General features: G+C 53.5%; 1 protein-coding gene across 3 annotated transcripts in view; it reads left to right on the forward strand.

The window, feature by feature from the left end:
- Window positions 1-21,457, forward strand: part of SFXN5 (sideroflexin 5) — a 95,611-nt gene extending 74,154 nt beyond the window's left edge. For 2 of the 3 annotated variants that reach the window (XM_079991128.1, XM_079991129.1), the window contains one exon: window positions 15,487-21,457. In XM_079991128.1, coding sequence (XP_079847254.1) covers window positions 15,487-15,564 — 78 coding nt within the window. In that variant the 3' untranslated portion in view covers window positions 15,565-21,457. The remainder of the gene's footprint in view (window positions 1-15,486) is intronic. The other variant, XR_013842468.1, reaches the window with a different exon arrangement.
- Window positions 21,458-23,034: the final 1,577 nt, after the last annotated feature.

Here is a 23,034-nt window from a genome sequence, read left to right on the forward strand (position 1 = left end):
TTCATTGGCCTTGTGCCCACTGCGACTGTGCTCTGCGCTTGAGAAGTCTGGAGTTGTTTCCGATGGTCCTCGAGGCTGTGCTGTAGCCGGTGCCCTTTGGGGAAAAAGAAAATTAGTGACCTTTATTTATAAACTGACCTTCAGTACAACAACTCCCAGAGTGGCAAACAACTTAATCTAAGGAAAAACAAATACAATGAAACAATGGTTTGTGAATTCATCTGATAAAAGTCAGCACTAAGAGGGGAATTTGTGCTGGGGAGGAGGGCGGAAGAAGAAGAGCTACGCAGTTTGCTGGAAAGGGAAGGGGGCAGGCAGCTGAGGACTCCAGGGGTTTCAAAGTGTGAGGAAGGGGATTCCGAATCAACATCGGGAAGAACTTCAGTTCAACAGTGGAATGGGCAGCCCATTGGAAGTTTCTTAGCAGAGGTTGGGTGGTCATCTGTCGAGGATTCTCTGGCTGTGATTCCTGCGTTTCAGGGGGTTGGACTAGATGACCATGGGCAGCCCCTTCCGGTTCTTACAATTCTGTGACTGAAGGCGCATCTAAAACCAAGAAACTGAAGTTTGCCCTGCTCAGGCTGAGAGTCACACAGTCCCATGAAAAAGGAAAAGTGATACTCCCAACACACAGCATCCTTTGATTCAAAGCATTTTTAAATCGTGCTTTTCAGTTGAAAATAGCGTAGAAATAGCACGAAGCCCCCACTCTCAAGCTGACAGGCTAAAAGGCACGACACAAAAGGAAGCACGCCCAAGAGAGAGGAGGAAGAGAGCAAACTCCAGGCACCTGTTCTGAGTTACAGCATTCTTGCAGTGACCAGCTGGAAGGGAAAGAATGGGAGATGAGCCGCCAAGAATTTCCCCAGAGCTGATGGAGAGGCGCTGCCCTCTCCTCTCTCCCCCTCTCCTGCCGCCTGCTGGGATGCCTCTGCCAGAGAACAGGAGAACAATAAAAGAACAATGCTGCGAGACTCCCAGCCTTGTCAGCAAAGTCCAGCAGAACCACACAAGCCCAGCTTGGGCCAGCTAAGAAGCGCATTCCAGCACCAGGCTCATTTCTCGGAGGGGGGGGGAGCAGTGGCATAGCAGGGGGACGGGGGACACCGGGGCACAAAATTGTTAGGGGTGCAAAATTTCAACACCCAGTGCAGCCTCAATACAGCTACGCCCTTCCGTCACTGAGCTTCATGGGTAATGGCTTCTCCATGCAAACCAGAAAACTTAACGGCTCTTCTTTTCTTATCTCTGTGGCTGCAACCTCTTGGGTGATGCAGATGCCATTAGGCAGTTGAATGTGCATGTGTCCTCCCTTTGTTTCCCCCTGTCCACCCCTTGTGTGTGGCCCCGGGCACCGGCAACCCATGCTACGCTCCTGGGGAGGAGGGCATCCTCATTGCCTTCTCCTGACTTGTGCCATCTGACTTGGGAGCATCCAGTATGGGGCGTGGGGGGCTTTGGCTGCTCGTTGCTGCCAGGGTTGGGCCAGGCAGTTTCTCAGCCCGCGCTTTGTGCCAGCCTCCTTCTCCAACTGGGCGCCCTCCAAAGGCTTTGGGCTGCAACTCCTGCCAGCGTCAGCAGCACAGACTGGCTGGCTGGGACTGATGGGAGGAGTGAACCGCATCAGAAGAGGCTTGAGCTGGATCAGGCCAGTGGCCCATCGAGTCCAGCCGGCATCCTGTCCTCACCCAAATGCCTTTGGGAAGCCAGCAAGCATCTCCAAATCTCTCACATCACAGTCGGAAACAGCAGCTAGCAAAATCAAGACCCTGCTCCCTGCCTCCCTTGCCAGTCTCCCTGCCCAGTCTTCTTGCCCCTCACCCTGTTGGCGCGCCATTCCTGTCTCTCTCACAGGCAAAGCTCATGGGCCCAGCTGGGGACTCCGGATTTCCTCTCTCCTTCCCCTTGGCTTTGCCTTGGCGCTCCCCTCGGCTCCCACCACCCCTTCGCCTGGCGTCCGGAAGACACCTTTGCTGCAAAGACCACCGGAGGGCAGGGAAGTCTGCTGGAGCAGGAACTGCCTCCCTCCCTTGCTCCCTCTTCCTGGAGCAGGTGGGCTTTTTGCCCTGGTCTTGGACACTTGAGAAACATCCACGCTCCCTCTCTCTTGGACCCTGAAACTCTACTTGAGGGACATCTTTGGGAAAATAAAAGGCTCAGGAGTAATTGTTGTTGTTGTTTAGTTGTGTCCGACTCTTTGTGACCCCCTGGACCAGAGCACGCCAGGCCCTCCTGTCTTCCACTGCCAACCTCATGTTGGTAGCTTTGAGAACACTGTCCCTACGTTTCCGAGCACAATTCAAAGTGCTGGTGTTGACCTTTAAAGCCCTAAACGGCCTCGGCCCAGTATACCTGAAGGAGCGTCTCCACCCCCATCGTTCTGCCCGGACGCTGAGGTCCAGCGCCGAGGGCCTTCTGGCGGTTCCTTCATTGCGAGAAGCAAAGCTACAGGGAACCAGGCAGAGGGCCTTCTCAGTAGTGGCGCCTGCCCTGTGGAACGCCCTCCCATCAGATGTCAAAGCAATAAATAACTACCTGACATTCAGAAGACATCTTAAGGCAGCCCTGTTCAGGGAAGTTTTTAATCTGTGATATTTTAGTGTATTTTTGGTTTTTATGGAAGCCGCCCAGAGTGGCTGGGGAGACCCAGCCAGATGGGCGGGGTACAAATAAATTATTATTATTATTATTATTATTATTATTATTATTATTATTATTATTATCTCGTCCTCCATCGTCCACTTCTCCTTGTGCCCTCCATCTTTCCCAACATCAGGGTCTTTTCCAGGGAGTCTTCTCTTCTCATGAGGTGGCCAAAGTCTTGGAGTCTCAGCTTCAGGATCTGTCCTTCCAGTGAGCACTCAGGGCTGATTTCCTTCAGAATGGAGAGGTTGGATCTTCTTTCAGTCCATGGATCACTGCCTTGCCGTGGCGAAGGGGCTTGAATAACTAAGAGAAGCTACAAGCTATGCCATGCAGGGCCACCCAAGATGGACAGGTCATAGTGGAGAGTTTTGATCAAACGTGATCCACCTGGAGCAGGAACCGGCAAGCCACTCCAGTATCCCTGCCAAGAAAACTCCATGGACAAAGACAACAGGCTCAGAAGTAAACGCTCCACAAATCCAGAGTGGAGTCCCTAAGGCGGTTGGATGGTGCCTCATACGCCTCCTTTCGGCAACTCCTGCAGCCAGGCTGGTGCCCAGCGTCTTGCTCTGCTTTCCTTTGGACCCCATCAGCCAGGCCAAGAGGGGGGTCTTGTCGTCTGGGCAGCCCAGGACCTTCAGTCACACTGCCCAGGCTTGTGCCCCGAGGAGGTCACTTTGGTGCTGCTGACTCCATTGCCTCTTGAGACAGCTGGATGCCCAGAAGAACAAGAAGATTATACGAATATGGACCCACTCTATTCTTGTTTTTCTTGTTAAGTTAAAAGTGTTTTTAATGTTGTATTTCAGAGTGTGACTTGCCATGAGGTCTCTTGTGCTCGGATCCTGCTTAGGGGTTTCCCGCAACAGGCATCTGGTTGGCCCCTGTGCAAACAGGATGCTGGATTAGGTGGGCCATGGGCCTCATTCAACAGCAGTCTCTTCTTGAGTAACCTGCCTCTCTCCTTGGGCACCTCCCCTTTGCCTTTGCTTTATGCAGCCTGAAATTTTGTATTTTAGTGTTCTGTTGGAAGCCGCCCAGAGTGGCTGGGGAAACCCAGCCAGATGGGCAGGGTATAAATAATAAATTATTATATTATTAGAATGTGCCATGGAGTCGTTATCTTAAGGACTCTGCACGTTAGCGGTGAGCTGTGCCAACCCAACCAACCCCCGTCTCCCCAGGGACCCTCCTCAGACCTGTGCATTCTGCCAGCCTTGTGGCCACACCTCATAAGATTGTAGGGTTGGAAGGGACCCCCAAAGGTCATCTAGGGCAGTCACCTGCAATGTAGGAATCACATTCTCATTACAGCCCATCCCACGCCTGCCTGCAGCCATCCTGAGGAGCCCTGGCCAGCATCACCAGCCCCTCCTGAACCACAGAGGGTGGTGTGGAGCATGGCCCACAGAGGCCAGCCACCACCTGCGAAGCTCTGGGGCAGGGCAACCGTTGTAGCCCCCTGGGTTGCCAAAGGAACCTTCCATCTGTGGAGTCGGGAGTGACAGGGGTGAGGGAGGAACGAGAGCCCCTTTCCCAGCCCTGGAGACCCTGCAATGGCCTCTAGACTATGACTCTGCAAGGGAAGACTTCCCTCTCTCTCTCTTTTTCTCCCTGTGCCTCTGGACTCCTTGAGACGGGCCTTTGAAACAAGGCAAGCAGGTTCTGCAAGAGGCTCAGTCCAGGCCGAGCCCCCACCCCAAGCGCTGAGCCTGGTCCCAGGGTTGGCGTCCCTTCTGAAGCAGAGAGAGGCTCGTCCGGTGGGGAACTGGAGGCCAAAGGGGTCAGGACAGGGGAGGGGAAACCCTCTTGTGTGGCTCAGGAGGGTTCAGCGGCCGGATCTGAGCAGGACAGGATCCGGTTTCCTCCTCCTCCTGTTCTCTCAGCTCCTTGCTTCAAGTATGTAAACTATCTGCGTTGCAAGCCCCTGCTAACCAGCCCCTACCGCCCCCCAGGTGTGTGGGGTGCTGGTGGGCATCAAAACATTCCTCTTTAACAGAGCCTTCACTTCCTAGTGCCTCTAAGCCATTAAGAGTCCTACAAAAAACAAACAACCTTGTAGAGGCTTGAAAGCTGCTCTCAGGAGGGAGGCACTTTGGAGCAGGGGGTGGGCGGTGGAGAGGTGCTCAGGCTGGGGGGGGGGGTTATGCCACCACCCGCCTTGCAGCTCCCTGCCCCGCTGAGTGAAAAAAGACCTAGTCATTGTCTTTCTTCTCTGGGATCCATCTCAGACACTTGCTCTCTCCCACTGCTGTTGCGGGCTGTGCCTCTGCCCATGTGCAGAGTGACGTCCCAAGGGCAGGGGCAATATCACCTCAGCTGGTCTGGGCAGTCATCTCTGCTGCCGGGGGCTGTGCTTGGTCCCCGGCCCAGAGCAAAAGGCATAATGGAGCTCTGCACATGCTTTGTAAAAGGTAAAGGGACCCCTGACCATTCGGTCCAGTCGTGACCGACTCTGGGGTTGTGGCGCTCATCTCGCTTTATTGGCCAAGGGAGCCGGCGTACAGCTTCTGGGTCATGTGGCCAGCAGGACTACGCTGCTTCTGGCGAACCAGAGCAGCGCACGGAAATGTCATTTACCTTCCCGCCGGAGCGGTACCTATTTATCTACTTGCACTTTTTGGTGTGCTTTCGAACTGCTAGGTTGGCAGGAGCAGGGACCGAGCAACGGGAGCTCACCCCGTTGTGGGGATTCGAACCGCCAACCTTCTGATCAGCAAGTCCTAGGCTCTGTGGTTTAACCCACAGCGCCACCCGCGTCCCTTGTGCACATGCTTTGACTGAGTAGCAAAAAAAACCCTAATGCAATTCTAGGCTGCATTGAAGAGGCATAGTTTGTCTAGATTAAGTTAGATTAAGTCATGGCACATCTCCTCTGCCTTGGTCAGACCACGTCTGGAGAGATGTGTCCCGTTCTGGGCACCCCAGTTTAAGAAGGATTTTGACAAGCTGGAAGGTGTGCAGAGGAGGGAGACCAAGAGGACGAAGGGTCTGGAGACCAGGCCTTAGGTGGAACGCTAGGAGGAGCTGGATATGTTTAGCCTGGAAAAGAGGAGATACGAGAACCAAGGCCAGATATCTAAAGAGCTGTCACGTGGAGGAGGGAGCAAGCTTGCTTTCTCCTGCTCCAGAGGGGTAGGACTCAAACCAATGGGTTGAACTGATTACAAGAAATGTGTTTTGGACTAAACATCTGGGAGAGCTGTCTGATGGTGAGACTTCTTCAACGGTGGAATGGACGCCCTCAGAAGGTGGTGGACTCTCCTTCGCTGGAGGCTTTTAAGCTGAGGTTGGGTGGCCGTCTGTCAGGGATGCTTCAGCTGAGATTCCTGCATTGCAAGGGTTGGACTAGATGACCCTAGAAGACCCTTCAAACTCTAGAATTCTGTGTTTCTGTGCAGGGCTTTTCCCCCCAGCCAAAACTCACAAGAACTCCATTCCGGCCCCTCTCAGGCGGGCACCCTTGCCGTTCTAAGAGAACAAGGGAGGAGTTTGTGGTGAATTCCAGTGCCTCTTTTTCCAAAAGAATAGCACTGGTTCTGTGGTTCCCGACAGCCAGAGCAATTAAGACCCTCCACAGGCGGCGCTTCCATCTCGCTCCTCATCCGAGGCTCAGGGCTCCTCAACACGGCTTCCTGCCCAGTGTCGGAGCAGCAGGCTGGCTGGCAAGCAAGCGGCAGTGGGGGAAGCAGGAGAAGTGGGGCTGGCTACCAGGCAGCCCCATCTGCCGCTTCCCTCCTCAAGACCCGCTGCTGCCGCAGAGCCGCTTGGGCCTGGCCTGCTCCTCCTCTGCCATGTGGCTGCCTCTCCCTGTCTTGCCCACCCCTGGGCCTGGCCTGCCAGTCCTCCACGTGCCCCATAAGGCCTTGAAGAAGGAGCCGTTGCTTCTAGGCTCTGTGTGGGGCTGGCAGGGTCCCTGGATGTAGGAGCCCCCTAAGAGGCAGGGAGGGAGAAGCAGGGATGGTAGGTGCGTCCACTACAGGCAGCTTGCCACAGGGCTGCCATCACCTGACCCCCAGGAAACTGCAACTAATCCAGAATGCGGCAGCTAGACTTGTGACTGGGAGCGGCTGCCGAGACCATATAACACCGGTCTTGAAAGACCTACATTGGCTCCCAGGACGTTTCTGAGCGCAATTCAAAGTATTGGTGCTGACCTTGAAAGCCCTAAACAGCCTCAAAGACCCAGTATACCTCAAGGAGCGTCTCCACCCCCATCGTTCAGCCCGGACACCAGGGTCCAGCTCTGAGGGCCTTCTGGCGGTTCCCTCCCTGTGAGAAGCAAAGCTACAGGGAACCAGGCAGAGGGCCTTCTCGGTGGTGGCGCCCTCCTTGTGGAACGCCCTCCCCCCAGATGTCAAAGAGAAGAACAACTACCAGACTTTTAGAAGACATCTGAAGGCAGCCCTGTTCAGGGAAGCTTTTAATGTTTAACAGACCACTGTATTTTAATACTTTGTTGGAAGCCGCCCAGAGTGGTTGGGGAAACGCAGCCAGATGGGCGGGGTATAAATAAATTATTATTATTATTATTATTATTATTATTATTATTATTATTATTATTCCTCTCTAGCAGCCATTCTTAGTTTATCTTAGTTTGTTTTTTGCATTTATACCCCACCCGAGGTGCCCAAGGCAGCGTCCCTTTCCTCTTGCCCTGATGTAGTTGCCTCGGGGCAGGGACTCAGATTTTTGGTTTCTTGTCCTGTGTTCTCTGCAAAAGGCCATGTATGCTGATGACAAATATTCAGGATTTTTTTATTATTAAGAGAGAGAGAGAACTATTTGTTGAAATGGCATTGGGCAGTCATTCACCTGAGAATCTCTTAATTCACTGGCCTGCGAGAGTCTTGCTCCATCTCAGCCCCTGAGGGTTGAAGACTTGAACTAAGAAAGGCAGCTCCACCTTCGCTCCTGTCATTCCCCTCCCAAGAGCTGTCCAGGTGTGTGTGGGGTGGGGGCTACTTGCCTTATTTCTGTTGCAGACGCGGTCGGTTGTGGCACTCGCTGCCACAGCAACCGGGGTGTGTGTGTGTGTGTGCTGCTGATGCTGCAAAATGTGAGTGATGGAAGTTGCTATTCCTCCCCACTCTCTCTGCCCCTCCCCAACCTTCTGCATCCTTCAACACTTTGGGAGACAACCGCACTTTCAGAAAACACTGTTATTCATTTGTCTCCAAGGGAAGCTTCAGCTACGCTTGTGTAATTAACCCTGTTAAACTGACATTCCTCCGTAAGGACGGAGGGAATACCTGCGTTTTGCTGGACGCCACAGAGGGGGCCTTGGATTGCCAAGACAATGGCATTTCTGATGGCAGCTGGGAAATTCTTATCTTGAAAGTCAGTAAAAATATATACCGTATTTTTAAAAGAGAAAGGAAATAGGAAGAATGGCAAGGAGCAGAAACCGCTATCACTTCCTGGGAGCTGGGCCTCTGGTTTGTGCAGAGAGGCTGACGAGAACCATTTTTGTTTCACCGGAGCCTTGGATGCCCCAGGCCTTTATGGGAAAGGAGTTGTGCTTGGCTAGGGTTTGTTAACAGTGCTCTGGCAAAGTAGATTACCTTTGAGGGGAGGTTAGGAGTGCCATCCTGATTCAGTCTGTGCCTGCAATGTGCAAATGAGTGTTACATCTGCTTGGTCCTCCTCTTAGCCGTCTGCTGAGCTGCAGTAAACATGCCTGGCTTAAGGTGTGTAAAGTAACCACAGTCTCGTACTTGGACAAGCCTTTGAATGTTTATTTTTTCTGGGCCAGAATATGGTGGGCACATTGGGGCACTGGCTCGTTTTGAGTGATTCATTCCACTTCCCAAATCCTGCAGAAGGGAAGATATTTATTCCTTTTGACCATCCTTACCTGTCCTCTGACTATTATGTGTTTTGATACTTTGAGCGAAACTCTTTGGAAAGGACCTTGAAGGGGTCTCTGGTCCAGTGTTTGCCATGCCATGAGCTTGGAATCCCCTGCCCCAGAGATGGGAAACATTTGGGAACCTAAGAAGAACTCTGCTGGATGAGGCCAAAGGGGCCCATCTAGCCCATCTAGCCTGTTCTCACAGTGGCCAACAGATGCTGCAATGATAAACCCATAAGCAGTACCTGAACTCAACAGAAACGCTCAAATGCCATGATGGAAACGCTTGGTGCAACTTCGTGTACGGTTCTGGGTACCTCACTGCAAAAAGGATATTGTAGATCTGGAAAAGGTCCGGAAAAGGGCAACCGAAATGATTGAGGGAGTGGAGAAGCTCCCATGTGAGGAAAGGTTGTGGCATTTGGGCCTTTTTCGTTTAGAGAAAAGGTGGATAAGGTGAAGCATGATAAGTAAAAGGTAAAGGTACCCCTGCCCGTACGGGCCAGTCTTGACAGACTCTGGGGTTGTGCGCCCATCTCACTTAAGAGGCCAGGGGCCAGCGCTGTCCGAAGACACTTCCGGGTCACGTGGCCAGCGTGACATCGCTGCTCTGGCGAGCCAGAGCCGCACACGGAAACGCCGTTTACCTTCCCGCTGGTCAGCGGTCCCTATTTATCTACTTGCACCTGGAGGTGCTTTCAAACTGCTAGGTTGGCAGGCGCTGGGACCGAGCAGCGGGAGCGCACCCCGCCGCAGGGATTCGAACCGCCGACCTTTCGATCGGCAAGTCCTAGGCGCTGAGGCTTTAACCCACAGCGCCACCTGCGTCCCTTTGAAGCATGATAGAGGTGTATTAAAAACCATGTGTGGTTTGGAAAAAGTGGATAAAGAAAAGGTTTTCTTCCTCTCTCATAGCACTAGAACTCGTGGACATTCAATGAGGCTGAATGTTGAAAGATTCAAGACCGGGGTCAGCAAACTTTTTCAGCAGGGGGCAGGTCCACTGTCCCTCAGACCTTGTGGGGGGCCGGACTATATTTTGGAAAAAAATATATGAACGAATTCCTATGCCCCACAAATAACCCAAGATGCATTTTAAAGAAAAGCACACATTCTACTCATGTAAAAACACGCTGATTCCCGGACTGTCGGTGGGCCAGATTGAGAAGGTGATTGGGCAGGATCCGATCCCCGGGCCTTAGTTTGCCTACCCATGTTCAAGACAGACAGAAGAAAGTCCTTCTTCACGCAGCGCAGAGTTAAACAGGGGTGGCCACCAACTTGGATGGCTTTAGAAGAGGATGAGGCAGAGTCATGGCGGATCAGGCCATCAGTGGCTACTAGTCGCGATGGCTAGTTTTCTCCCTCCTCTGTCAAGGTACCAGTTGCTGTGGATCCCAAGGGAGGAGAGTTCTGCTCCTGCTCTTGGTTCTGCTTCCAGACTTTACCTGGGAACCTGCTTTCCCTACATTCTTATCCAAAGCAGGACCAAGAGATGCCTTTGCTCGGAAAATCCGCAACGGACGAGGTTCCACAAGCTGTTCTTTGAGCGATCCCAAGCCCTTCCTAAGTCAAGAGACACTGAGGTCCAGCGCCGAGGGCCTTCTGGCGGTTCCCTCCCTGCGAGAAGTGAGGTTACAGGGAACCAGGCAGAGGGCCTTCTCTGTGGTGGCACCTGCCCTGTGGAATGCCCTCCCATCAAATGTCCCATCAAATGTCAAGGCAATAAGCAACTACCTTACTTTTAAAAGACGTCTGAAGGCAGGATCCTTCCCTGTTTAGGGAAGTTTTTAATGTTTAATGCTGTACTGTATTGTGTTTTTAATATTCAGTTGGGAGCCACCCAGAGTGGCTGGGGAAACCCAACCAGATGGGTGGGATATAAATAATAAATTATTATTATTATTAATCTCAGGGTTGGGAGTTCAAGCCCCACGTTGGGCAAAAAGATTCCTGCATTGCAGCAGCTTGGACTGGATGATCCTCACAGTCCCTTCCAACTCTGCAGTTCTGTGAAACCGCCCTTCTGGGGATTTGCAGAAGTCCTGTGAGCCCGGCCCCAGCTGGGCCTTGCTGATGTGCGGAGGCATCCGGTCCAGGTTCCTGATGCCTTTGTTGTGCTGACACAGCCCTTGCCGTGCCCTTTGGAGAGGCTCTGTGTGGCTCAGGGCAGGCTCTCCGCTAAGCCCTTCAGCGCCTTCCTTTTAACACCTTGCACCTGTGGGACTTTCATGCTCAGCTGTGCAAACCGAGACGGGGGAAGCTCCCGCCATCCGTGCTGCGGAGGGAAAGTGGAGAGGCTGAAAGCTCCTAAGGAACGTCATTCATCCCTCCAAAATTCACTGCTTCGAAATGTCAAACACGGGGAGATGATCAAAGCCGAGGCAGGAAGAAATGAGGGGGCCCCGTCCCCTCTGGAGCAGGTAATTGCCCTTTAAAGATCTCTGAGCCTGGCAGATGAGGAGGGGGGGGAACCTCTCCGACTGGCCTCCTTTCCCATGGTGACCAGAAGGCCAGGTGTTGCGGGAGAGAGAGCAAACAGGAGCATGGCCCATCTCGTCCAGCACCCTGTTCTCACAGTGCCCCATCTGGGGAACCCGGAAGCAGGACTCAAGGACAAGAGCAACTCAGTTTCCTTGTGGAGTCTCCCTCCCCGCTGTTGCTTCTGGACTCCGGCAGCCCCAGACATGACAGAGTGCCAAGGCTGAAAGAGACCCCAAAGCCAGCTTGTCTAGACCGGCTGCTGTCAAGTCGGGCCCTTCCTGGACCACAAGTATGGGTGATTCCCCACGCCCCACTTCCCCTGAACTTGGCTCTCTCCTTTGGGCCCCTGCAGCCAGAGCCACCCCTGTTGAATTGCCGCCCCCTTCACTTGCTGGTAGGGAGCCTGGTCCCTTCTCCTTCAAAGAACCTGCCTGCCTACCTGTGCCTTTCTCCAAAGGTGGAGCATCAAGTCCAGGCACAAAGCGCCCACTCTCTGCCTCTCTGGCCACCTTTGCGTGGGGTGCAGGCGGCAAAGCAGCCACCCCAAACACAGCATCTTTCTCCTCCTCCTCCTCCTCCTCCCGCAGCCTGCCCTGCTTGCCTCCACATCCCAGAGGCCCCTGCTGAACCCCTGTGGAGATGGTGCCCATCTGATGACACCAGCAGGTAGATGAAGCCGCTTTCTGACGGGGGCTTAAGGAGTCCAGAAGTCCTTGGACAGGCACTCCCACCATCCCTGGCCACCCTGGAGAGCTACTTCCGGTCAGTGTGGACAATACCAGTCAGAGGGAGCCAGTTGGGTCTCTGCCTCTGCCTGCCACCTTGGCCCTGGACCCTCCTGCCCGTGGGTCTTTCCAGCCAGGATGCCAGGTCTCTGCCCCAGAGTCCCTGGGCAATGCCACAGAAGCCCCAGCCCAGCCACTTGGCCTCTGAGCTTCTTCCTGCCAGCTTGGAGAGGGAGCTGCACCTTCCAGCTGCCAGCAGAGGGGATCTCGGCGGCGTCTGGAGCTGCCTCCTCGTTCCTCCCTTGTACCTCTCAAGATCTTTCCATGTTCTGCTTTGTGTTCCAGTAAGAAATGAAATGGTGAAGTTGCTAATAATGGCTCTAAGAGAAAATATGCTACATCTGTTATGGATAGCAGTACAAAATTAGCTACTCACACCTCTGACACCCAAGATGTCTTCACTTAAAATACCCGTTGGCTTCCTTTACATAACTTGCTGATTATATTTAAAAGAAATACAATTTTGCAATTACTCTTCTTTCTGGTGCGCATCATTTTCTTTTTATGTTTATATATTTCTCCTTCATTAGTGCAGACTGAAGGGTGATTAGATCCCTTCAAACATTTTACAGAGGTTAAACGTTGATTAAGATTTAATTATTACTGTAAATAGCTTGGAATGACATATGGTGCAAAAACCTGACATATGTGCATTTGAATAAATGAAGTGCTATTTCCCAGGATGCACCGGGAACTGTTTAACAGCTTTGCTGAAGGGTTATGTTGCACCTCATGTTAAGACTGCTTGGATGTTATATTTTGTTGGGTTTCTGCAGCTGAAAGCTAAGAACAGTTTTTCCAGTTTTTAAAAACATTGAATATTTTAAATACCTAAATTGTTTTGCACAATTTTTTGCTAATTTGTCTAACTAGGTTAAACATTTTCAAAAGCATTTAGGTTTTCCCATGTTAGGTTCCTAGTATTGTATCAGGCTTGGCGCCGGAGCCAACATACAGGACTTCCGATGTATTAAATTGAACTTATAAACTGCATAAAATGTGTGGTCGCAAGATAAAAGTGCAAGCGAATCGTTTTTTGAGTGACGTGCTGCAGGACAGGAGGGTGAGATTCTGCCAGATAACAAGAGGTGTGTGGCGTTTTTATAGATCCTTGAGAAGCACTTGGAAAACAGAGAGAGAATAATTTGCAGAGATGGAGAGAGAAGGAGGGAGGGAGGGGGAGAGGGAGCGCTCAGAGCATGTTGGGGAAGAGACCCCTGCGATGTCTTCGCCCTGCTGTGGAGGCAGCATTGATGCAGTTTTTGAGAACGGTTCTCCAAGAAGTTCAAATACAGGGCATTGTTTTCCTGGGTATTTTTGCAGACCACCTCCCACCCGAACGGGAAGGAAAGGGATGCCCCTTCTTCACCTGGCTGACACACCTGTGGGCGTGGTCTCAAAGGGCCAAATTAGCAGATGCACTGCATCCCAGGCGCATTAACAGCACTCTTGGAACCCTGAGGTTCATTTGGGTACGACTTGGCCAAGATGGCTGACAGACTGGAAAGGGGAATACGGAGAACCTGGGCGTGTCCACCGCCCAGGGGTGGGGGGACAAATTTAAAAGTGGAGAGAGTGAGATGCACATATTTTAAAAAAACAGATATTTCAATGCAAGGCACTGGAGGGGGGTTGTTTTCCCAATTTTCTTTCTCCACCTCTCAACAAAGAATGCTACTCTATCTGACTGGATGATTCATTGTTAATCTGCTCTGATGCTTTGACCTTCTTGTAATTTAATCCCATGGTTTATCAACCTGCTCTCAGCTGAGAGGTTATACAGATCCCTCCACACCTTGTTTTTGGAGATATTTTTTTTAAAAAAACTGGAATGCTGCCAGTTTTACCTACACTTGATCATCTCCTCTTGGCTCAGCATCCTCCTCTGTTGTGCCCTTCCGTTGCTCCATTGTTGGAGGGTCTCTGAGACAAATACCACTGTCCAAACCTCTCGCGTCACCCCCCAGAACTCAGCCAAACCAAGACAGTGGTCTGTGCAGAGTGGCGTTTGGTGCCAGGCCAGGGCAAGGGGTCCTTTTGGCATCCGGGGAGGTGACAGAGGAGGCCCAGTCATGCACAGCTGCCTCCTTGTGTTATTTGCTGAGGAGCTGCTGTCTTGCAAGGGGCTCTGCTGTAATCCGGGTCTCGGGGAAGCCTGCTGATAGTCCCAGATGGGAGGTTCAAATGGGCCATCTGCTCCTAGACAATCGCTGGGTAATTAGTTTGCCTGCAACTGGCGGGGCCTTTTTCACTGTAGAGTCAATGATGTCTAAGTTGTTCTTGCCTCTCGTGTTCCTCGCTTGAGGGTTGATGTGCCCACTTCTGGTCTCCTCCGCCAACCTTGGAGTGAGAGTTGTTGTTCCCTTGCTTGCCCTGAATTTGCCAAGGAGCTGAGGGTTGCTTGACATCCTGACTTCCACGCGTCTCGAATGCCTGTCTCCATCTACTCATTTAAATGTTGGGCTGGCCTCTCGGATGTGGAGGAATGCTGGGAGGTTCCAGCCGGGGAACCCGCAAGGGAAGCCTCAGAAGAGGAAGGCTCAGAGCCAAGGGGTGGTGCTGGGACACGGAGGACAGGCCAGAGGAGGAAGCAGGGCAGAATGGTTGGGTGCTGAACAAGCAACAGGCTAGAGTGAGAGAGAGGAAGAAGAGGCAGAAAGCACTGCAGACACAGGGCAGGCAGCTGAGAAGGAGGAGGAGGAGGTGGAGGTGGAGGCAGCAACAGATTTACAGTTGCTGGGCAGCCATACTGTATTCAGCTCCCCTCCTTCCTTGTCTCTGCTGGGAGAGAGGGGACCATGGGACTGGTGACACTATAAATGCCCAACACCTGGTTGACGCCACTTGGGTCTCTGCCACACCTGGCAGCCCTCCTCCCCAATGGCTCTGCCCTGCCCCATGGCTGGAGGTAGCCGTGCTTCCAAATGCCATTTCTGGAAGCCATGGGACGGAGAGGGCTCTTGCGATCAGGTCCCAGTTGCAGGTGTGTTGCCACTGTGCAGTGCTGGAGTCACAAGACTCTGTTTTGCATTCCAGAGATTCCAGGCTGTTGGAAGTATCACGGAAGACAGGAGACGGAGGTGACGTTACTGGTTTCCTGTTCCTTTGTTGTTCGGTTGCTCTCTGCTCTCACAGAGAGAGGATGTATTTTCTTTTCTGTCTGTGTAGTTAGCAATAAAACCTAGCAATGTAGCTCAAACTTCTCGTCTCTTCCCTGTGCTGGATACTCTGCGGAATGGGGAACGTGCTTGGAGTCTCATCAAAGGCTCAGGTCGTTAATTATCTTCGGAGGGCGATTCCGGAAGAGTCGGTCGGTCGAATGCAGATTCCGACAGCAGGATCCCCACAGGCTTCTGTGGCCAGTTGCAAGGAAGGAGATTCCGACTCAACATCAGGAAAAACTTTCCGACATTAAGAGCCATTCAACAGTGGGAGGAGAGTGGGGGGTCTCTTTCCATGGAGGTTTTTAAGCAGAGGTTGTATGGCCATCTGTCGCGGATGCTTCACTTGAGATTTCTGCCTTGCAGGGGGTTGGACTGGATGACCCTCGGGGCCCTTACAACTCTACAATTCTGCGTTCTTGTTGGCCACTGTGAGAACAGGATGCTGGGCTGGATGGAGGGCCTTGGCCTCACCCAGCAGCCTCTCTTCATGTTCCTGTGTGCTGATCTGCTTCTCCTGACCTGCCTGTGTTTTTTCTCCCTCCCCCTTTGGCAGATTGAGACGTCGCGCCTGGAGCCCGAAATCGCCCGAGCCACTACCAGCGAGACCCTGGTCTACAACAAAGGGTTGTAAGCGGAAGCGGAGCTGCCGGGCCTGGGAGACGGAGAGGCGTGGAAAGGAGAGGGAGGAAGACTACGGAGGGGGGGAGGAAGAGGAAGGGAGGGTGACTAAGACAATAGAAGGAAAGAGCTGGAGGACCTCGTAGCATCTTCCCACCGCCAAGAGCCGAGCGTAAATTAACACTCTCAGAGACCCGGCGTCTCACATCGGTCGGAAAGATTAATATTTAAAGTTTTAAATTAGCGACAGTAACAGCACAAAGGAAGGAGCGCCAAGGAGGGAGGGAAGGAGCCGAGAGCCAACATCCTAAACCCGCAGCGCAGGGAATTGTCGTGGCCCCTTTCCGTGGCTCCGCTCGGCTCCCGTGCGAATGTCGGCCTCTCTTCTCCACGGCACTTTCGCCTCCCAGCCTGAGGAGCTCAGCCTCCCCAGCTCCGTTCAGTTCTGCACAGCATTCAGCCCCTGGCGCATGACTTAGAAGAATTAGGTAGGTAGGGCGTCTTGATAATCGTACTCTTTCGATTCAGTGTCACTCTTGCACCAGTCGATGTGCACAGAATCAATCTTAGATCCGCAGCACTCGCTTTGATTCTAAACAAATAACACGGCCAAGGTCGTAGCCGACGCGCAGCACCCACGTCCCCCACCCACCCGTCCCCCACTGGCCTGAGGACTGCCGCCACGCTCCACCACATATATATCTCTCTCTCCAGTGGGCGAGCTCGCAAGTTAAATTTGCCCTGCTCTAATTGCAGCCGACACTTGGTTGGTCGAAATGTGTGAAGCTCCTGTGGTGGGTCTCCACGGATCGTGGCCTCTTCTCACCCTCTGGCAGGAGATAGCAAAAAGCACTGTATGCAGGTTGCACACTCCCCATCGTGGAATGGGGGGAGCTTTTCGGCTGGCTGCCAACTCCCTGCCCGGTCTCTTGGGTGCCCAATGCGCTGCCATCCTGCAGGGCTCTGCCTACACAATGAGCTCGCCCAGCCTTCTTCCCCACTTGGCAGTGGTGGGGGTGCTTGGGGGCCTCCCTGCTTCTCCTGCTGCTTAAGCCCCAGATGCCCCGTGCAGTGCCATAAAGGGAGAGAGGCAGGGGGAAAGGCAGGGCAGATGTTCTTCCAGAGGCAAGAGGGAAGGGTAGGTAGCAGCCATCAGCGGGGAGGGTGACTGCGTGGCCCAGAGGAGGAGGCAAACTTCAAACGGGGTTCTCTTGCTGGAGAAGGAAACAAACTCGGCTGGAATAATAACCCTCGTGAAGAACTTTCTGGAGGTGAGCATTGCTTGTCAGTGGAACAGACTCCCTTGGACGCTCCTTCCTTGGAGGTTTTTAAGCAGGGGTTCTGAGATTTCTGCATTGCAGGGAATTGGACTAGTTGAGCCTTGAGGTCCCTCCCAGGGTTTCCATTGGCAGCGCTCCGTTGATTTGAGCCACCAGAGAGAACCTTGTGACCCCAGGCACAGGGGTGCCAGTCTGCAGTGTTTGGCCCAGAGCAGGCCGCAAGCGGTGGAGGGGTCTGCCCCTCCTGGTGCATTTCATTCCCAAGCTGTGGGGCCTGTTTTGACCCCTGGAAAGGGTAGGGAAGCATGGAGGAAATGTTTGTGTTCAAGGAAGTGGAAGGAAGGAAGGACTGATGCTCTTGCTGCTCTCCTTCAGGACTCTGCATTAGAGGAAGAGGAATATACAGTGGTACCTCGGGTTAAGAACTTAATTCATTCTGGAGGTACGTTCTTAACCTGAAGCTGTTCTTAACCCGAGGTACTATTTCTGGGTTAGCGGATTCTGTAACCTGAAGCGTCTGTAACCCGAGGTACCACTGTACAGTCATACCTCAGGTTGAATGTGCTTCAGGTTGAGCGCCTTCGGGTTGCACTCCGCGGCAACCCGGATGTAACGGAGCACATTACTTCCGGGTTTCACCGCTTGCGCATGCGCAGACACTCAAAATGACGTCACACGCATTTGCGGAAGCGGCAAAATGCGACACGTGCACATGCGCCATCACGTCTTACGTTCTATTCAGGATGCCGACAGGGCTCTGGAACAGATCCCGTTCACATCCCGAGGTACCACTGTATTAGATTTTCCACCATGGAAGAGGCAGCGCACACAGCCAAACAGACACTGAGATGGGAGTTCAGTGGGTGCGCACACACTGTGTGCTGAGCGGTTGCCTGGGGGGCTCCCCCCCCACACCGCTGGAGAGGGGCACAGGTCACCCAACCCCTGCCAGGGACCTCCTCTGCTGATGTGCAGCCAATTCCCTTGCTCTTCCTAGATTCCTTGAAGTTTGAACCCCAAGCCTGGTTCCTGGGAGGAAGGAAGAAGGGGCACGCACAGCCCCTCTCCGGGGTTGGGCCAGGTGGCCCTGAGGATCCCTTCCGACTCTGCAACCCTGTGACTCTCTATGTCTCCACGAGGCGCTAGTCTGGGAGTGGAACGAATCCGGGGGTCTCTTTCGGAGTCCTTGTTCCAAAAGCATTAAGAGGGTCAGATTGCTTGGCTTCCAGGACAGGCTGGGGAAGCAGCCGCCTTTCGTCAGAGATATCAGCAATTTCAGGGAGCCTCAGTCTCAGGTGACCAAAAGAGGGGTGTGGGTTGTGAGTCATGCAGAAGATGGCGCACAGATCCTCAAAATAGCTCACTTTTACAAAGAGTAGGCTCCCCTTTCCTGTGGGTGTCTGCAGGTCTGAAGACCTCTGAGCACTTTAGAAGTGAGCCTGCGGCAGCTGAGAACCTGCCTGTGGGTTTGGCCACTGTGAGAACAGGAGGCTAGACTAGGCGGGCCTTTGGCCTGATCCTGCAGCCTCTCTTAGGCTCCTTCATAACACCGTAAAATTCAAAACAATTGCAAGTAGCTGCACATTTATTCAAAATCTAATTAAAACTACTTAAGTTTAATTAATTCAGCAAAGCAGATGAACTTGATCCAGTGATACCAGCTTTTCGAAGCCTCAGTCATTCACACCTCCAGTGCCCCCATTCTGCCCCCCTTACCTCTTAGCAACCCCTCCCAAGGCATCCCACTGCGCCCCAGGAGGTAGGAGCACCGGTTTTGGAAGGCCTGAGCCAGATGTTAATATGCTTTGAAATCTCAACAGGTTCCAATGTAGGGTTGAAATGCAGGAAATCCTAGAACGGTGGAGTTGGGAGGAACCCCAAGGGACATCTAGTCCAGCCCCCTGCAATGTAGGCATCACAGATACGTAGGTTTTTGTCCTAGGCAAATCCCCTGCTGCCCTCCCAGCCGTGCCTCCATGGGGGGCTGTCAGGATGGAGGCCTTGAAATCCCCTAGGATCAGAGGGATCTGCCTTCCACTGAATGAGGCTGTTGGTCCCTTGAGCTCAGAGTTGCCTGCTCTGCACTGACTGGCAGAGGGAATGAACCCAGGACCTTCTTCATGCCAAGCCAGGGCTCTGCCGCTGAGCGACACAGTCCCTTCCTGTCTCCCACTAACCCAAATGGTGAAGTCTCAGGCACTTCTTGAAAGGGGCACCTGTGAATCCCACAGCTCTCGTTGGAAGGGACCCCTTCCTGATGAGTGTTTTCTGCTGTTGAGTAGCCCCCTTTCCCCTGCTGGACCCCTTGGCCAGAGGAGGCCCTGATCCTGCCTCATCTGGCCCCCTTCCTGCGTTCATGGGCCGGGAGCAAGGGCTGTTTCACTCCCCCTTCCCTTTTGGAGAGCAAGCAAACGTCCGCTTCCCTCAGCCGGGGCACCGAGCAAAGCCTGAGCAAAAGCCCACAGCCGTCCGCCTAAAGGCTAATTAATTTTTCCGCCTCCCCAAAGGTACAAAGGGGAGCCTGTGATCTTGGGACGGCGTCGGCGGCGTTTGGTGTTTTATCATTTCCCATAATTGGGGAGACGGGGGAGGGGGAGGAGCCCCCACCAGGGTGGGTTGCTCACCTCCGCAGCCTGTAATAATGAGATGATCATCCCTCTTAGCTTTTAATTAGAACCGAGCAGCTAATTGATTTCTTGGGTATGTTAATTAAGAAATAATGAGGACGGCATTGCAGCAGGAAGAGGCGGCAAAGGGTTGGGTGTTGGGTGAAGCAGGAGGAGGAGGAGAGGCCTGTGAGGGTCCCGGGGGTGTCCCAAAAACCTTTGCCATTCCAGTTTAAGTGAGTTAGATTTGCCAAATGGCAAGGAAGGAGATTCCGACTAAACACCTTGAAGAACTTTCTGAGGGCAAGAGCTGTTTGACTGGGGGACAGACTCCCTCAGAAGGAGGCGGCCTCTTTAAGCAGAGGTTGGGGGGGCCACCTGCCAGGGATGCTTTTGCCGAGATTCCTGCACTGCAGGAGGTTAGACTAGAGGACCTTTGGGGTCCCCTCAACTCTATGATGCTATGAAAGGAGGGTCCAACTAAGCAGTAGGAATAACTTTCTGGCGGTAAAAGCCATTCAACAGTGGAGCAGACCCACCTTGGAAGATGGTGAACTCTCCTTCGGGGGAGACTGGATGGCCCTTGCGACAAACACACCACAACTCTACTGCTCCTTGATTCCATTATCCACGTCCAGGAGGAGATCTGTGGGGAAAGGCTTCCCCTCCTACCCACACTCCCTCCCACGAAGGCCCCCCACCATTGGGTGAGGGGAGGTTGACCGCCAGCCTGTTCTCTCCAGAGGCTGTGTGGGGGCAGGATGTGGGCAGAGAAGCCAGCCCTCTCCCCAGCCAGAATACCTGCCTGCCTGCCCCCTCTGGGGGAGTCCTTTGCCCAGGGCTCCATCCTCCACCTTGGCCAGTCCACACAGCCCGGGGGGGAGGCCCAGGCCAGGCTCCCCAGGGCTGACTTCTGGCATCTTGCAGGGGAGCCCAAGGGTGGGGTGGAGGCCAGCCTGCTGAGCATCATGCGCACCCCCTTCTGCTATGGAAGTGTATTTGGGCAGCGGCGGAGGGGGGGACCCCCTTGTGAATATGCACCTGGGGCCTTGGGCGCAGCAGCTCTCGCCTCCTTCCTGGAGGAATCCCTTTCCTTGACCCATTCAGGTATCATTTGGCATGGAACCAAAACGTAACCTTTTCATTTGAAGGAAACGAAAACCCATTTATCATGGGATTGCATGTAAAGGGGAGCCAAGAGGCAGCCCCGGAATGCCTGTGTAAGTTCTGACTGCCCCCAAAGGGCCATTAATCTCAGGGTTACGCAGGAGCCACGGATCCAGAATCGGGGGTGGGGGGGAGGGACAAGTTCTTCCTTTGTTTCCCACCCATTGAATTCTTTTCCTGGAGCTCATCATGAAGCCGTATGCCAGAGGGCTTGGGAGTGGGGGCATCTCAAACACCCCCACCCCCTTGGCTTGTGGCCCTTTTCCTGCATTGCCCATTCCTGGCCACAATGTTCTCAGGAACATGGCGCATGGGTGCTGACAGCTCATGTGCAGGAGAGGACCACGGCTCTGGCAGGAGCCCAGCCATCAAACGGAGCAGCCAGGCAGGTCCCACCTACGTCAGAAGGGGCGCACCGTGGGCCTGGCTGGGCTCCGGACTGCAGCTCCCCAGTAGGCTTGGCTGGCCAGGCAGCGGCTGTGGTCAGAGTTCAGGGCAGCACTTGCGCCCAGGGCCTGAGCCTCCCTGGGCCTCGGCACCCGGCTTCCTTCTGGGGGGCCTGAGGTGGTCCTCGGCACCTAGATTTGAATGCACCTTATTGCTCTCTCAAACTGCAAATTGTAACTCGGAGGGGGCTGAGGGCGAGGGGGGGGGGGCTCCTCCTTGTCCTGCTCTGAACTCACTTCGTCTTCCAGCGACTACGATCACCTGACTGTCTGAGCGCAGATACCTCTGTCAATGCCAATCCACTTGGAAGTGTGCACAGTGTCTTTTTAACTTCCTCAATAGATTTATTGACCGTGACACTTTATGTAACACTTCTAAATGTCTGGAATAAAAATGACACAGCTAAGCGGCTCCTCTCCTGGTCGGTCTGTGGCTCTTTGCCTGTGGGTTGCGCGTGTGATGTGCCCACCTGGGCCAAAGTGGCCAGGTAGGTGCCTCTGGGAGGGCATGGAGCCTACATTGGCTCCCAGTACATTTCCGAGCACAATTCAAAGTGTTGGTGCTGACCTTTAAAGTCCTAAACGGCCTCAGCCCAGTATACTTGAAGGAGCGTCTCCATCCCCATTATTCAGCCTGGACACGGAGGTCCAGCTCCAAGGGCCTTCTGGCGGTTCCCTCACTGCAAGAAGCCAAGTTACAGGGAATCAGGCAGAGGGCCTTCTCGGTAATGGCACCCGCCCTGTGGAATGCCTGTGGATGTCAAGGAAATAAGCAGCTATCTTCTCTTTAAAAAGACATCTGAAGGCAGCCCTGTTTAGGGAAGCTTTTAATGTTTGACGGACTATTTTATTTTAATATTTTGTTGGAAGCCGCCCAAAGTGGCTGGGGAAACCCAGCCAGATGGGCGGGGTATAAATAATATATTATTATTATTATTATTATTATTATTATTATTATTATTATTACTACTACTACTACTACTACTACTACTACTGCTACCCCACCCCATGCCTTCAGCCATTGACCTAGATGGTTTTTCAAAGAGGCAAGTGAGAGAAATTCACAGAGAGACAGCTGTCGATGCCCACTAGCCAGAATGGCGACGCTTAGTGCCAGTTGCTGGAAACCACCCGAAGGGAGAGGCCTCTGGTGCTCAGATTTGCTTAAAGGCTTTTCATAGGAAGCATCTGGGTGGCCACTGTGAGGAGGCTGGATGATTTGGGGGCCCCTTGGCCTGATCCAGCAGGTTCGTCTTTATGCTCCGAGATTCATTTTACCACACCTGCAGACAGGACCACCTGTGGCCTGCGTTCCCCTCTGCAAGCCTCACCTGCAGGGCCCTCCCTCCTCTCAGGCTGCAGTGAAGGCCAGTCCCTGCCCCTCAGCGGCTCTGCTCAGATTCCCAGCCCACGCACAGAGTGTCACCTGCCTTTTATCAGTCATCCAAGGGCACTTCCAGGCACGGCGGAAGGCAAATGTGTTTTGAGGCGGCCTCGGCCTGGACATTCAATCCCTGGCGCAGGTGTGAAGCCCTCCTCAACCAGAAAGCCCTCTGCATACCTGCCATACCTGCAGAGCGCCAGCTGTTCCGGCATTCAGGGGTGGGGGGAGGCCGCTCTTCTGCCTGATGAGTGGCAGGAGCATTAGACCCCCGGCCTTGAAGCAGCGGAGGAGGGAGAGCTGTCATCCCTGCTCCACGATGGGGGATCTGTGTCCGTAAGCCGGCTGTGTTGTCACCAGGGACATGGAGGAGGGACATGGAGGATCTCGCCTTCCCTGAGGTCAGAGGTGGGGGCGCGTGACCCCCACCACCTCCGCTGAGTGGCAGGGCTCAACAGGCAGAGGAGGCCATGCAGAGGCAGCTGCCTGCTTTTAGAGAAAGACACAGAGGGTCCTCTCAGGCCCCAGACGCTCCTCTGGGAATGGATCCCTCGCTTTCGAAGTTCCAGCCTCAAAGAGGAGGAGAGGGCCAGGGCCTGGTCC

This window comes from Podarcis cretensis, assembly GCF_951804945.1.
Source record: "Podarcis cretensis genome assembly, chromosome: 9".
Lineage (NCBI taxonomy): Eukaryota > Metazoa > Chordata > Lepidosauria > Squamata > Lacertidae > Podarcis > Podarcis cretensis.